The sequence below is a fragment of the Hyla sarda genome, chromosome 2, assembly GCF_029499605.1.
Source record: "Hyla sarda isolate aHylSar1 chromosome 2, aHylSar1.hap1, whole genome shotgun sequence".
Lineage (NCBI taxonomy): Eukaryota > Metazoa > Chordata > Amphibia > Anura > Hylidae > Hyla > Hyla sarda.
Window position 1 is genome coordinate 430339086 of NC_079190.1, and position 14505 is coordinate 430353590.

Sequence of the window (14505 nt, forward strand, 5' to 3'; positions counted from 1 at the left end):
ACGGGGCTGGTTGCAGACAATGGGAGTGAGAACTTTCTCTCTGCTAGAGAGAAAGCGCTCCCTCCCTTCTCTGGAGAAAGTGCTCACTCCCGTTTTCTGCCACCAGCGCTGTCCGCCTGTGCAGTGCTAGAGGCAGGGAGCGAGCAAGTTCTCTGCCTCTAGTGAAAGTAGAAGCAGCGCGTCTCCAGCACCAGGAGAAGAAAGAAGAGAACAGGCACTGTACACCCTGTTTCAAATTATTATGCAAATTATATTTTTCTCATTTTTTTAAATAATTGATGTAAGTAACTGTCAGCATAATTCTCATTATTAAGAGTACAATTAAAATTGTATTAAACAAACCTTCTAATAACAGTATTTTTTTTTTACATAAAAAAAACTTACAATGCCCATGTTCCAAATTATTACGCACAGTAAGTTTCAGAACACTTAATAGGTTGGAAAGAACTGAAAATTGTCATTTGTTGTGTTTGCAGCATATTTACCGAAATCAAAAGCTATTTCAATCAAACTTTTAACAATATTTTAACTTTAACATTTTAACAGGTCACATTACATTTTAACATAGGACCCTGTATTTGATAGCAGCTTCAAAAGTCTTGCATCCATTTAACTTGTGAGTTTTTGGACAGTTTCTGTTTGAATTTGTTTGCAAAATGTTAGAATAGCCTCCTAGAGCTGCTGTTTGGATGTAAACTGCCTCCCACCCTCATAGATCTTTTGCTTGAGGATGCTCCAAAGGTTATCAATAGGATTGAGGTCAGGGGAGGATGGAGGCCACACCATGACTTTCTCTACGTTTATCCCCATAGCAGCCATTGATGCAAAGGTATTCCTTGCCTCATTGTCGTGCATGAAGATGATTTTTATTACGGAAAGAATAGTTCTTCTGTACCAGGGAAGAAATTGGTCAGTCAGAAACTCCACATACTTTGCAGAGGTCATCTTTACACCTTCGGGGACCCTAAAGGGGCCGACCAGCCCAAAACATGACTCCACCACCGCCTTGCTGACATTGCAGCCTTGTTGCAACTCCATCCATCTGGACCATCCAGGGTTGCCCAATGCAGCCGTTTCTGCTTGTGAGCATTGGTTAGTGATGGCCGAATAGAAGGTTTAGGCACAGTTGCAAGACTCTGGAGGACTCTACTCCTTGATGTCAGTGGGACTCCAGAGGCACCAGCAGCTTCAAATATCTGTTTGCTGCTATGTAATGCTATTTTAAGCAGCTGCTCTCTTGATCCGATGCATGGATGTGGCAGAAATCTTCCTCAGTTTGCCTTTATCTGCACAAACCCGTCTGTGCTCTGAATCAGCCACAAATCTCTTAATAGTGCGATGATCAAGCTTAAGTTTTTGTGAAATATTTAATGTTTTCATATCTCATCCAAGGCATTGAACTATTTCACTCTTTTCGGCAGAAGAGAGATCCTTTTTCTTCCCCCATATTGCTTGAAAATGGTGTCTGCTTAATGTGGAACACCCACCTTTAGTAGTTTTTCCTTAAATCTAATTATCACAGGTGTCCGAGATTTTCAGTGATCAAAAGAGCCCTGAGACACAATACCATCCATGAGTTAAAGTGAAAAACTAAATAATCTTTTTGACACTTAAATATCATTTGCATAATAATTTGGAACAGGGTGTATATCCTAAAGGTGCACATAATCTATAAAGGCTCAGTGGAGTCATGGCCCGCACATCATGAACATCAGGGCGCTTGCGCTGGGGACCTGTGTGTCAATCACACAGTGGTCCCAGCATTCACTTACAGGGGATAGGCGTGGCGGAGGTGGGGCATTGCGAACCCTGGCCACTCCTATCTGACTGTTGCTGACCGCACAATAAAGCTTTTCTGACTGATAAAGTGTGATAAAGAGCAGCCAAAGGTATAGCTGCATTACAAGTTTTATCATCTATACCAGTCCTCTTCAACCTGCGGACCTCCAGATGTTGCAAAACTACAACTCCCAGCATGCCCGGACAGCCAACGGCTGTCCGGGCATGCTGGGAGTTGTAGTTTTGCAACATCTGGAGGTCCGCAGGTTGGAGACCACTGATCTATACTATCATGGTATTAGTCTGGTACAATATCCATGACAGTTGCGCTTTAACCACTTCCAACTTCAGTATATAAGAGGTTACGAGCAGGCGTCAGCTGTATAATAGTTGGTACCTGCTGTGTATGGAGCCGCCTCAGCTTCCCAGCCTGCTTCATACACCCCATTTTACAATTATGATGTACATGTATGTTAAATGTTAGGATGGGCTAACGCCAAAAAAACAACGGTTAGCCCTCATAAAACCAAGGGAATTGTTGTAGATCACGGCTATCGCCCAACCAGTATAACAAGTTGTTTTATTTTTAAGGAGGTCAAGCATAAGGAAATTTTTATAGAATCATAACTTTTTTTTATTCTGGTAACATGCCTGATGTCAGGTGAATAGAGGCCATAAAATATATAATGGACCTCTTTGAGGCATTGTTACATAATGAAGATTTTTGCATCTAAGGCTGGGTTCACACTACGTTTTCTCCCATACGGGAGCGCATACGGCAGGGGGGAGCTAAAAGCTCGCGCTCCCGTATGTGACCGTATGCGCTCCCGTATGTCATTCATTTCAATGAGCCGGCCGGAGTGAAACGTTCGGTCCGGTCGGCTCATTTTTGCGCCGTATGCGCTTTTACAACCGGACCTCAAACCGTGGTTGACCACAGTTTTAGGTCCGGTTGTAAAAGCGCATACGGCGCAAAAATGAGCCGACCGAACGTTTCACTCCGGCCGGCTCATTGAAATGAATGACATGCGGGAGCGCATACGAAGGCATACGGGAGCGCGAGGTTTTAGCTCCCCCCTGCCGTATGCGCTCCCGTATGGGAGAAAACGTAGTGTGAACCCAGCCTAACACAGTTATGCTATTTATGGTTCTGCATGTTCTATTCTATGTACTTTATAGGTATCTATGTGTACTTTTAGTATGACTGCAATGTGTATCTTCTCCTTCAGGTACACTGACAGTGGAACAAATCTATCAGGACAGAGACCAGTTTGCTAAGCTGGTTCGTGAAGTGGCCGCTCCTGATGTTGCCCGCATGGGTATTGAAATCCTAAGCTTTACCATTAAGGTAAGAGTTTAAGAAAAATGTAAATGCTGTTTAGTGTATAGTTTTCTCACTTACCTTGTATGTCACATTCACAAGTATTGTGAACTTTGAGCCCACGTAATGGCCGTAATGCATATTTTCTTCCTGCAGGATGTGTACGACAAGGTTGAGTATTTAAGCTCCCTGGGTAAAACGCAAACAGCTGTTGTTCAGAGAGATGCTGACATTGGCGTTGCTGAAGCAGAAAGAGATGCAGGCATTAGGGTACGTAATCCACCAGAGGATTTGGAGCGCTTAGAATATTATATGTAGCTTTTAGGTTTCTACAAAGTAATTTAATGTGTTCTTTCATTTGCCTGACAGGAAGCCACATGCAAGAAAGAAATGCTGGATATCAAATATCTGTCCGATACTAAAATGGCCGATTCAAAGCGAGCGTATGAACTGCAGAAGGCGGCCTTCAGCCAGGAAGTGAACACTAAGGTGAGAGCGGCGTGTATGTAATGCTGACAATTAGAGATGAGTGAACTTACAGTAAATTCGATTCGTCACGAACTTCTCGGCTCGGCAGTTGATGACTTTTCCTGCATAAATTAGTTCCGCTTTCAGGTGCTCCGATGGGCTGGAAAAGGTGGATACAGTCCTAGTAGACTCTTTCCTAGGAATGTATCCACCTTTTCCAGCCCACCGGAGCACCTGAAGGCTGAACTAATTTACGCAGGATAAGTCATCAACTGCCGAGCCGAGAAGTTTGTGACGAACCGAATTTACTGTAAGTTCACTCATCTCTACTGACAATTGACAAAGTGTGAGTGACATCAATAGGGTAATGTTCACACTGCGGAATGCAGCAACCTCACATTGCTTTTATTTCCATTAAGGAATTTCTGTTGCACATCAGAGTCCCCCCCCAAAAGAATGAACATGGTAATTCTTTCGGTGAAATCCACAAGCAAATTCCTATAGACCAGTGGGGCTTTGATTTCCGACACTTTATTTTGTCAGCAAATTCTGTGTGAAATAAACACCGATTTTAAATAGCGTGGAATTACCTTTGTGGGAACGTACCTTTTAATGTATGCGCAAAACAATGTTCAAAACCTCTTTTTTAATGGACTAGAGTTCTGTAAGGCAACATAGACACTAGAGATGAGCGAACTTACAGTAAATTCGATTCGTCACTAACTTCTCAGCTCGGCGGTTGCTGACTTTTCCTGCATAAATTAGTTCAGCTTTTCGGTGGGCTGGAAAAGGTGGATACAGTCCTAAGAGAGAGTCTCCTAAGACTGTATCCACCTTTTCCAGCCCATGGGAGCACCTGAAAGCTTTACTAATTTATGCAGGAAAAGTCAGCAACCACCGAGCCGAGAAGTTCGTGACGAATCGAATTTACTGTAAGTTCGCTCATCTCTAATAGACACTCTGTGCGAGGATGGTGATATTTGTTGCATCCTGGAGAATCTGTTGTGGTCCTGATAACTCTTAGGCCACATTTATACTTTGCAGTTATAAAAGGGGTGCGCCATCTCTGATTGTGTCACTATAAATGCCTAGCTGTATATGGATGTAATAGGGTACGTTCTCGTAACAGTGTTAAGTAGCACTGGTCTGAAAAACGAGATTTGCTCCAGTCATCAAAGAACAGTGGATTTGGTGTTGTATCCCAGCCCCTCAGGCCTTTCACTAGCCTTATGCACAGATTTCCTAGTGTTCCTTTAACTCCTTAAGGACACAGGACGTACCTGTACACCCTGGGCCTGCGATATTTTGCGGTGACCCCGTGTCATATTGCGTCTGTCCCGGCGACTAATGGAAGCCGGGACCCATAACTAATAGCGCGCGCGCGGTCATGTGCGCTATTAACCCTTTAGACGCAGCGATCAAAGTTGATCGCTGCCTCTAAAGTTGAAAAATTTGCTGTCCCGATCAGCTAGAACGCAGCAGAAGGGTCCCTTACCTGCCTCCTGCGTGTCCGATCGGCGATTGATTGCTCCAAGCCTGAGATCCAGGCTTGAGCAATTGACCACCGAAAACACTGATCAATGCAATGCTATGGCATAGCATTAATCAGTGCCTGCAATCAATGTAATGCATGTTATAGTCCCCTATGGGGGCTATAAAATTGCAAAAAAAAGTGTTTAAAAAAAAAAAAGTAATAAATGTGATTTAACCCCTTCCTAAATAAAAGTTTGAATCGCCCTCCTTTTTTTTTTTTTTATTTAAAAAAAATAAATTATGTCAATAAATATAAACATATGTGGTATTCCCCTGTGCGTAAATGTCCAAACTATAAAAATAAATCATTAATTAACCGCACGGTCAATGGCGTACACGTAAAAAAGTCCAAAATAGCGTATTTTTGGTCACTTTATGCCATAAAAAAATGATTAAAAAGGCGATCAAAAAGTCCAATCAAAACAAAAATGGTACCTATAAAAACTTCAGATCACGGTGCAAAAAATGAGCCCTCATACATCCCCGTATTCGGAAAAATAAAAAAGTGGACATTTTTAAATGTATTAATTTTCGTGCCTGTAGTTATGATTTTCTCCAGAAGCAAGACCAAATCAAACCTATATAGGTAGGGTATCATTTTAATCATATGGACCTACAGAATAAAGATATGGTGTAATTTTTACCGAAAAATGTACTGCGTAGAAATGGAAGCCAACAAAAGTTACAAAATGGCGTTTTGTTTTTTTCTTCAATTTTGTTGCACAATGATTTTTATTTTGGTTTCGCTGTAGATTTTGGGGTAAAATGATTGATGTCACTGCAAAGTAGAATTGGTGGCGCAAAAAATAAGCCATGATATGGATTTTTAGTTGGAAAATTGAAAGGGTTATGATTTTTAAGGTAAGGAGGAAAAAGCGAAAATGCTAAAACTTAAAAACGCTGATTCCTTAAGGCGTTAAAGGGGTATTCCATAGAATCAACAGGATATGCTATCACTTTATGATCTGTGGGGGTCCAAGCATGAGTTTTCCTGCACAGCTGTGCTTCCCACCACTTGCCTGTTCAGGTAATAGGGACGCAACGCTGCCATCACTTTATGAGAGAACAACCCTTCAAGGGCTTAGAAGCAAATGTCAACATTGGCAACGAGGCTGACTAAGCTGGTGGATTCTACTGACAAGTTCTTTGTGTACAGAATACCCGATCAGAGAAGGTGAAGAGGGTGAATGCAGTATGTAAACATTGATCATTGTGAGTCTACAATGGCTGTATAAAGTGTATATTATTATAGTATTGTATCATACAGAGCATGGACTGTACTGTAACCTGCACCTTCATTTCATTGTTGTATAGAAAGCGGAAGCTCAGCTGGCCTACGAGTTGCAGGCCGCTAAAGAACAGCAGAAGATTCGTCAGGAAGAAATTGAGATTGAGGTTGTTCAGCGTAGGAAACAAATTGACATTGAGGAGAAAGAAGTTATCCGTATGGACAAGGAGCTGATTGCCATGGTGAGGAGACCAGCAGAAGCCGAGGCTTACAGGATGCAGCAGATCGCTGAAGGAGACAAGTGAGTGTTTCTTTCTTTTGCATATACAGACTTGCCTTTCTGTGTATTTATTCACCTTGCAGCAACCAGACATAGATTTTTAGTGCAGAGAGAAGCACTTAGAGTACATGTCAGGATCTTGTTAAATTTTATAAACCTCCCAGTTCATCATGACAAACCACCCCTTGCCTTTTGTTTTTATTATTTTTTCATTTTCTACCTTGATATTGCTCTGTACTTTCTGCTCAGTCTGTCAGATTCACAGACTGGGAAGGGGCGTTCCCCAGCAGGTGTGACATCATCTGAAGCCATACAGGGGAGAACTTACTCCCACACTCTGCTACACACAGCCCAGAGAAGTTCAATGTGAGCATAGTGTTGGGTGTGTCCATTTTTGAGCTCCTCCAGACTTCCACACAGAGCAGATCAGGTGTTTCATCAGCCTTTCCCAGGAGTGTGGCAGCCTCCTGGGAAGGGCTTTCCTGCATGGAGCCCCGGGAGCTCCGAGCTTCTACCTCTCGTTCCCGGCTGGCGAGAGGGGGGAAGACAGTGTTTACAGCCGGGGAGAGACATTCCAGCAGGGCCCACAGAAATGTGGCGCCCGCTCCCCTGTCCAAATCGGAAGGGTGCAAGGCTACTGGCAAGAGCAGCGGACCTTCTTCTATTCCAGAACTCCAGCAATGTCTCTCATGAACTCCAGCAATGCAGGGTCCAAGAGAGTCTCTGGCGACTTATGGGTCGCGGATCCAGGCAAAGATTTCTGAGTATGAAGAACTAGGCAGAAAACTTAGGAGCCTGAGGGAAGACCTGAAGTTTTCACGTTACCAGGCTGACCATGCCTCTGGAGGTAAGAGGCAGAGGTTTACTGCTCAGGTGCATGCACTAAAGATAGAGGTGGCTGAGGTGAAGGAGGTTAAAACAAACATCGCTGGGTGTGCAGGGATCTTTAAAGTAAAACTGTCTAATGATGACAGGTTTAAAGACATGCAAGCATGTGCAGACAGCAGTGAGGTGGAAAATGGAGGGGAGGAAGGTGACGGAGAGTCTGGTGTTAGTAAAGCTGTGGAGAGTGAGGGGGATGTCGCCCCTAGTGCATGTGACCCCCAGCCCCCCTCAAAAAAAATAGCTACCCTGATCCCTATCAAGTGGTGTTACCTTCCAGTGATGGTGAGATGGAGGATAGCGGTGAAGAGGACCTGGTCAGTGGAGGTTTGTTGAAAGCTATTGTGCAGCAGGAGTCACCTACCCGCTTGGTAGATTTTGTCTTTGGTGAAGATCTTGGAAAGGATGATTTAGTAAAGAAAAGGAAAAAGAAGCAGAAAGTCCAAGAAACTGTGTCTTTTGTGTTTTGTCCTTTCCAGCAGTCTGGGCCAGCTGTGAAGTTGGTTCAGGCTGCTGGGCCCCCCAGACTTCCATACCCTGTTTCTATAGTGGAAGAGGGCCAGCATGGGGTGTATAGCATGGCGTCAAAGATGGCTGTGGGCGCAATAGATGTGAAGCCCACCCATCCTGCTGGTGGGGAGGGGCAGGATGGGCTCATGGTGGGCAGCTCTGGCACTACAGGACCATCCCAGGGTGGTGGGGGGGGCGTGTCCAAGTGCCAGAGGTGAGTTATGCCGCCGTGTGCTCGGGGGGCGATTCCCCGAGTGCTGTGGGCATTACAGACTCTAAGGGGCACTCCCCTTTGGGGAGGGGGTGTCTGGGCGCCAGTGGAGGAGAGTTTTGGATCTGTGTGCTCGGAGTGGGGGGCCATCCTCCGAGTACAGTGTGTTCTGCAGGGCAGTCCACTGTGAGGGGGGGGGGGAGAGTGTCCAAGCGCCGGGATCATCCGCAGAGCCCATGCGGTCAGGCAAAGCAGGTACTGGCACTGTTGGAGGAGCTGGGGTGCGGCCGATGGGGCAGCCCCAGACTCAGGAAACAACATCAGCCATGGAGGAGGAGCCATCGGCGTCGACCCCCAGCAGCAGATAAGCCAGCACAAAAGACTATACTGAAGCCAGTTATACTACAAGTCCCAGCCAGCCCAGAATCTGTTAGTCAGGACAAGAGTGCAGGATGTGAGGTTGATGGGTGTAGTAGTGGTGTGGATGAGAGGAGTGTATCTGGGAGTGTCAGTTGAGTGAATGTTGGTGGGAGTGGTAGTGGTACGAATGGGAAGTCTAGTATGGATGGAAATAAAGAGGATGAGAGTTGTGGTGTGAATGGTGGTATTAGTGGTTCTGGGTCTGGTCCGGCTGCCCCCCCCCCCCAGTAGTGACTGCTCCTAGGAGCTATGCAATTGTCATTTGAAGGAGGAAGACATCTTTTCCGCAGTGTCCGTGGTTTAGGTAGAGTTTTCCAATCACAGTATGATTTTGTTTTCCCTGAATGTTTCGGAGAACCCCCCCCCCCCCGGATGGGTAAAGGCTATTGGAAGTTGAATTCGTCCCTCCTGGAGGAAGTGGAGGGAAGACAGTCCTTTGAGGATTTTCGTCAGTCGGGTACCTTTACTGGAGTGGTGGGAGATATTCAACAAGCAGATTGCGGGGTTCTTCCGCCAGCTCTTGTACCTCAGGTCCCTGAACAGGTAACGCCTGTATCAGCGTCTGAGGAGAAAACTCGAACTTCTCATCTCGACTGGAGGTAACCGAGAGGATATCTCCAGAGTGATGTCCTTGATGATGAGGTGTCAGTATAACAGGCACACATCTTTGGTTTTTGAGAGGGATTACGGGAGGTACCGCTCACCCGACCCTTACAGAAACTGCAAGATGTCAGTGAGGAGTAAAGCAATTTCAAGACTGATTGATAGTACGGTAATCTCTGAATCGGTCCAGATCAGAGATCTTGGAGGTCGTCAGATCCTTCTACTCGCACCTCTTGGGGAGGAAGGATCTTGATCTGGATGTGATGTCGGGAAACCATTTCTTAGCCAAGGGTAGACCCATCTCCCTGGCGTTTTGGCAGAAGAGATCAGGGAAGAGGAAGTGAGACTGGCGATCGAGGGGCATTCCCCTAAGAAGTCGCCAGGTCTGGATGGCTTAACATCCGAGTGGTACAGGACCTTTAAGGAGTCTTTGGCTCCCCTCTTGACTGAGGTATTCAATGGGTGTCTCTCCTCGGGCACTCGTGTGAAGTCATTGAGGAGGTCTGCCCTGATTCTTCTCTCAAAGGGTAAAGATCCTACCCGGATTGAGAATTGGAGGCCTATAGCTCTTCTCAATACGGACATGAAGCTTTTGGCTAAGATACTGTTTAATCGGTTGGTGAAGTTTGCACCCCGGCTCCTTTCGGAGGCCTAGCACTGCACTGTTCCAGGCCGAAGCACCTTAAGTGCTGTCCTTAGTGTCATGGAGGCAGTGGAGCGGAGTAGTGCAGGTCTCTGGAAGGGTAGTGCATTTGATCGGGTAAACCAAGAGTACCTCTAGTCCATCCTCCCGAGATATGGCTTACCGAGTACTTTTGTTAATTGGCTTAAGATCTTGTATGCAGGGGCAGAGAGTTTCCTGCTGGTGAACTGGTGGTCTGGCCACTCTTTTGAGGTAGAATCCGGAGTCTGTCAGGGTTGTCCTTTTAGCTCGCTCTTATGTGTTCGCGATCGATCCCTTCTCTAGGAGGGTGAGGGAGGAGGTCGATGTGGTGATGTCGGAGGTGGACCGATACACGGACGCATCCAGGTCTAAGATCAACCGGGATAAGTTTGAGAGTCTCTGACTGGGAGGGGGGTATCCCACATTTGATCTCCCGGACACCCTTCTAGGGGCCCAAGAATCAGCAAAAGTCTTGGGCATCACATTTGGCCAGGATGATTTTCCCACCAAAATCTGGGATGGTACGCTCCAGGATGCCACTCAGAGGGTCAATCAGTGGAAGGGTTGGTCTTTAACCCTCAGGGAAAGGGTACACCTGATCAAATCGTACCTGCTCCCTTTATCTATCTGGGCAGTGTATGTATCTTGCCAGAGGCTTACTACACTAGATTCTACAGCCTGTTTTTCCAACTGTTATGGGGGAACAGGTTGAACCTAGTCAAAAGGGAAGTTCCTTACCGCACGAGGAGACTAGGGGTTTATCTATGGCAAACCTGGTGGTGTTCTTAACGTACACCTTCTTGAAAGTTTACATCGCAAACCTCTGGAAAGAGAGGGCTCCTCCATGGGTACTCTCCTGTAGGGAATGGTTTCGGCCTTTCTTCCAGGAATGGGAGAGAGGAGGGCGAGTGAAGGACCTCTGTATGCCTCATGGATATCTTCTGGTTACGCTACCCCGATTCTGAAGGCGATACGTCGGTGGGGTCTGGGAGTGTGGAAGATTAGGTAGTTCCTTGTCAAACTGGTTCTGTTGACCCACTTCCAGAAGCCTCTGGCGCTCAGGGACTGCCCAGGTCAGGATCTGAGGGTGGGGTTGTACCTTTTAAACATGAAAAGGATCCCCCAGAAGTTTTGGGACTTGGCCTGGCGCTGCTTTCAGGGAAAGGTATATGTTAGTAACAACCTGAAGTACATGAACCGGGGATTTCCTCGAGAAGAGTGCAGGGACACGCTGGAAAGCATGGACCACTTCCTGCTTCATTGTCCCTTTTAATATAGGGGTTTACGACCCGGTGGGTGCTTCCATCGTCTGGAGTCAACTTGCCGGCCGGAGTGGGCTTATGGGGCATTCGGGACACTGGGTGGCCGTAACCGGGGCACTTTATTCTTAGTTTAGTGGTTAGGTACTAAACATGGAACACAGTGTTTAGTGTCGACCCAACAGAAAATCCTCTCCGAGGTAGAGGTCTGTAGGAATATCACCGGTGACCTCGGGAAGATCAGGTCTTTGGAGTATGGCAGTCTTGGTACCAGTAGGGCTTCTCTCCTGTGGAGAGGTTTTTCTTTTTATGTGCCCTAGGTACTAGACCCTTAAGGGATAGTACCTTAATTTTGGCCAGGGATAGTATATATATGTTAGGGTAAGTATAGGGTCAGTTCCATTAAGGGATAGCGATAGGGTTAGAGGTTGATAGGGAAAGGAATTTTTAATTTTATCAGGATTGCCATCCTTCTTCCTGGAGGGGGGGCTATGCATGTCACCTTAGCCTTTTGTTTTGTTTTCTGTGGATAGATAGTAAAGGGCTGGCAGGCACCCAAACTTGGGCCTTGTGGGGGTTTTGGTGTACTGTATTGGTGATATTGTTTTGTTGTATGTATATATTGTTTTGTATATATTATGTTTATATTAGGTGGGTAGGGGGGTGTATTTTAGGTTTGGTGGGGGTTTTGGGGTGGTGGTGGTCTGGTATGGGTCAGTTATGGACAAAAAGTGGACAAACTGTGATATATGGACTTTGATCCATGTCCAGAGGGGGTGATGGGTTATGGGATAGTTTTATTGTAGGTTGTTAGGCTGTTATTTTGATATTGTTATATAGGTTGTTATGTATAAGTTGTTGTTGTGTGTGTTTTTTTTTTTTTTTTTTTTTGTTTGTTTTTTTTTACTAAGTTGGAGTGATTTTTAGTTACGGCAGTTAGCCACATGTTTTTCTTTTTGTTATTTATATATAAAAAAAGAAAAAAAAAATTTCCAAGCTGGATTAGTTTTAGTTATGGCAGTTAGCCATATTTTTCTTTTTGTTGTTTTTAAAAAAAAAATTAAAAAAATAAAAAGCGAAAGCTTTTTATGTTGTTAAAGCGTACCTGTGGCCAAAAAAACTTTTTATATTTTGTTAATCAATGTATTAGAAACAACTTTCTAATTACATGTGATTAACAAAAATGTATCTTCATATATATTTTTTTACATGTCCCGGCGCATAGAGTTCGGACTCATGCCGGCCTGGCAGCATGAGTCCGAAATCTAAGTGAAGCCGGACACTGAAGAGCACAGCGCAGCTCCCCGCCTGTCAATCAGACAGGCAGGAGCGAGCGCTGTGCCTGCAGCATGGGCACTCCTGACATGGCCAGCCGCATCATCTGGCCAAATGTCGGTGTAGCGCAAGGCAGCACAGAAGAGGATCGGGTCTTGTGCACTCTGTCCCAAAGCAGTGATTCATTGTCCCGTAGTAGCAAGGCAGCACGATGGGACACAGAGCACATCAGTCCCAACGTGCTGCCGCGCTACTACGGGACAATGAATGACTGCTTCGGGACACAGAGCGTACAAATCCTGCAATGCTACTGCGCTCACTCACCTTACCGGGGATATCTATTACACTCTGATGTTGGAGAAGGGCGGAAGTGCGGACTGACAGGCTTCAGATGACGTCAAGCCTGCCGGGCCACGCCCCCTTCCTCCCTCGCTCACGGCAGGAGCCTGAGCAGCCACAGGGGATCTAAAAAAGGTATTTATATGGGGTTTTGGATAAAAATATAGACAGGGATAGTCAGCGAGAGTCAGGGACAGATTGGGGGGAGGGATTAGGGACAGCTTAGTTGATGATAGGTGCTCTTTAAGGAATGTGTGTGTGTTGGCTTGTTTGGTAATAGGATATTATAGGTAGGTCATAATTTGTTATTTATTATAACTTGGACTGGATGGAATGTCAGTATTTATGTTCAGTTTTGTTTATTGTTGCTACAGTCAATTGAACTTGTTTTTGTGTTTTGTAAGGTTTTTTAATTTTAGAAGAGTTTCAGTGTGAGATGAGCTATGATTGGCTAAGGCTGCACACACACCCTCAGCACTCTAGTCTGCATTTCCTGATTTTGAACTTCTGCCAGGCCAGCAGGAGTCCAAAGTCTGTGCAAGAGATGGGAGGAAAAATGTGCTCTGGACAAGTAGGGAGACACCTAGTGGCAGCTTTTTTTAAACAGAAATAAAACATAGATAGAAAACTTATTTTTTTTTTTTTTAACCAAGTACATTAGAAAGATTTTTTATTTACCATAGGAGTGCAATAGCAAAAATTAGTTTTAAGGACAGTGCCCATTTAAAGATGTTCTCTTGAGTCAACAACCTCCTTCCATATGATCTGTTATAGAAGGGGTCCTCCTAATCGGGAGCTAGAGTGGAGAGCAGCAAGCATAGAGGTGCTATCTTTCTGGCAGATCCTGTATTACAAGAATATACATTCCTTTGCATGGCCAGCAAGTAATAATACTTTCGTTCTGCAGCACTTTCAGCTTCCCAGGATTTATATCTGCCTTTGCTTACATTTTACTTAATTTCTATAGAGTCAAGCAAGTGCTGATCGCTCAAGCAGAGGCTGAAAAGATCCGTAAACTTGGAGAAGCTGAAGCATCCGTTATTGAAGCTATTGGTAAAGCAGAAGCTGAGAGGATGAAGCTGAAAGCTGGTGCCTACCAGCATTATGGAGAGGCGGCTAAAATGGCCCTTGTATTGGAGTGTTTGCCTGAGGTAACCAGTCACTTAATGTTTACAACTGAATTTCCTATAAAGGGGTTTTGATGCCCTATCCACAGGATAACCCGTAAATGGTTGATCAATGGGGTGCTGATTGCAGTGAATAGGAGCTGTGCTGCAATAACCAGACACCACCACTACACAAAGTATGGGGCCGAGGCAGATGTAAGCAATCTGTTATTAATGGCTGATGATATGGATAGGCCACCAGTTATGTTTCCCTCGAAAACCAGTTTAAAGTATGTATGTGTTTTTTGAGAAACTACAGAAAGATCTTATTCATCAGTGGGGGAGGTGGAATCACTAAAATAAAGAGTCCACGAGACTCTTTGTCCATCTTATTACCACTTCATTCCAGTGACTGTGTGAGCCCCAACTCAATGACTTCCACCAATCAGACTCCTCAGAAGTTCCCAAATACAAAGAAAATTTGAAAAATAGGAAGCTGACGCATGCTCAAATAAGCATGGACCCAATTCATTGTAAAAAAATAAAGCTAAAAAATATTATTTGCTTTTCTGTCCAAACCAAAACTCGTTTACACTTCAAAAATGACCTAATTATAGTCACTAGCTG

At 45.0% G+C, this 14505-nt stretch overlaps 1 protein-coding gene across 2 annotated transcripts in view; it reads left to right on the plus strand.

Annotated features, from left to right (window-relative positions):
• Positions 1-14505, plus strand: part of FLOT2 (flotillin 2) — a 57497-nt gene that overhangs the window by 40083 nt on the left and 2909 nt on the right. For both annotated transcript variants that reach the window (XM_056559062.1, XM_056559060.1), the window contains exons 5-9: positions 3009-3127; positions 3257-3370; positions 3470-3589; positions 6416-6630; positions 13740-13923. In XM_056559062.1, coding sequence (XP_056415037.1) covers positions 3009-3127; positions 3257-3370; positions 3470-3589; positions 6416-6630; positions 13740-13923 — 752 coding nt within the window. The remainder of the gene's footprint in view (positions 1-3008; positions 3128-3256; positions 3371-3469; positions 3590-6415; positions 6631-13739; positions 13924-14505) is intronic.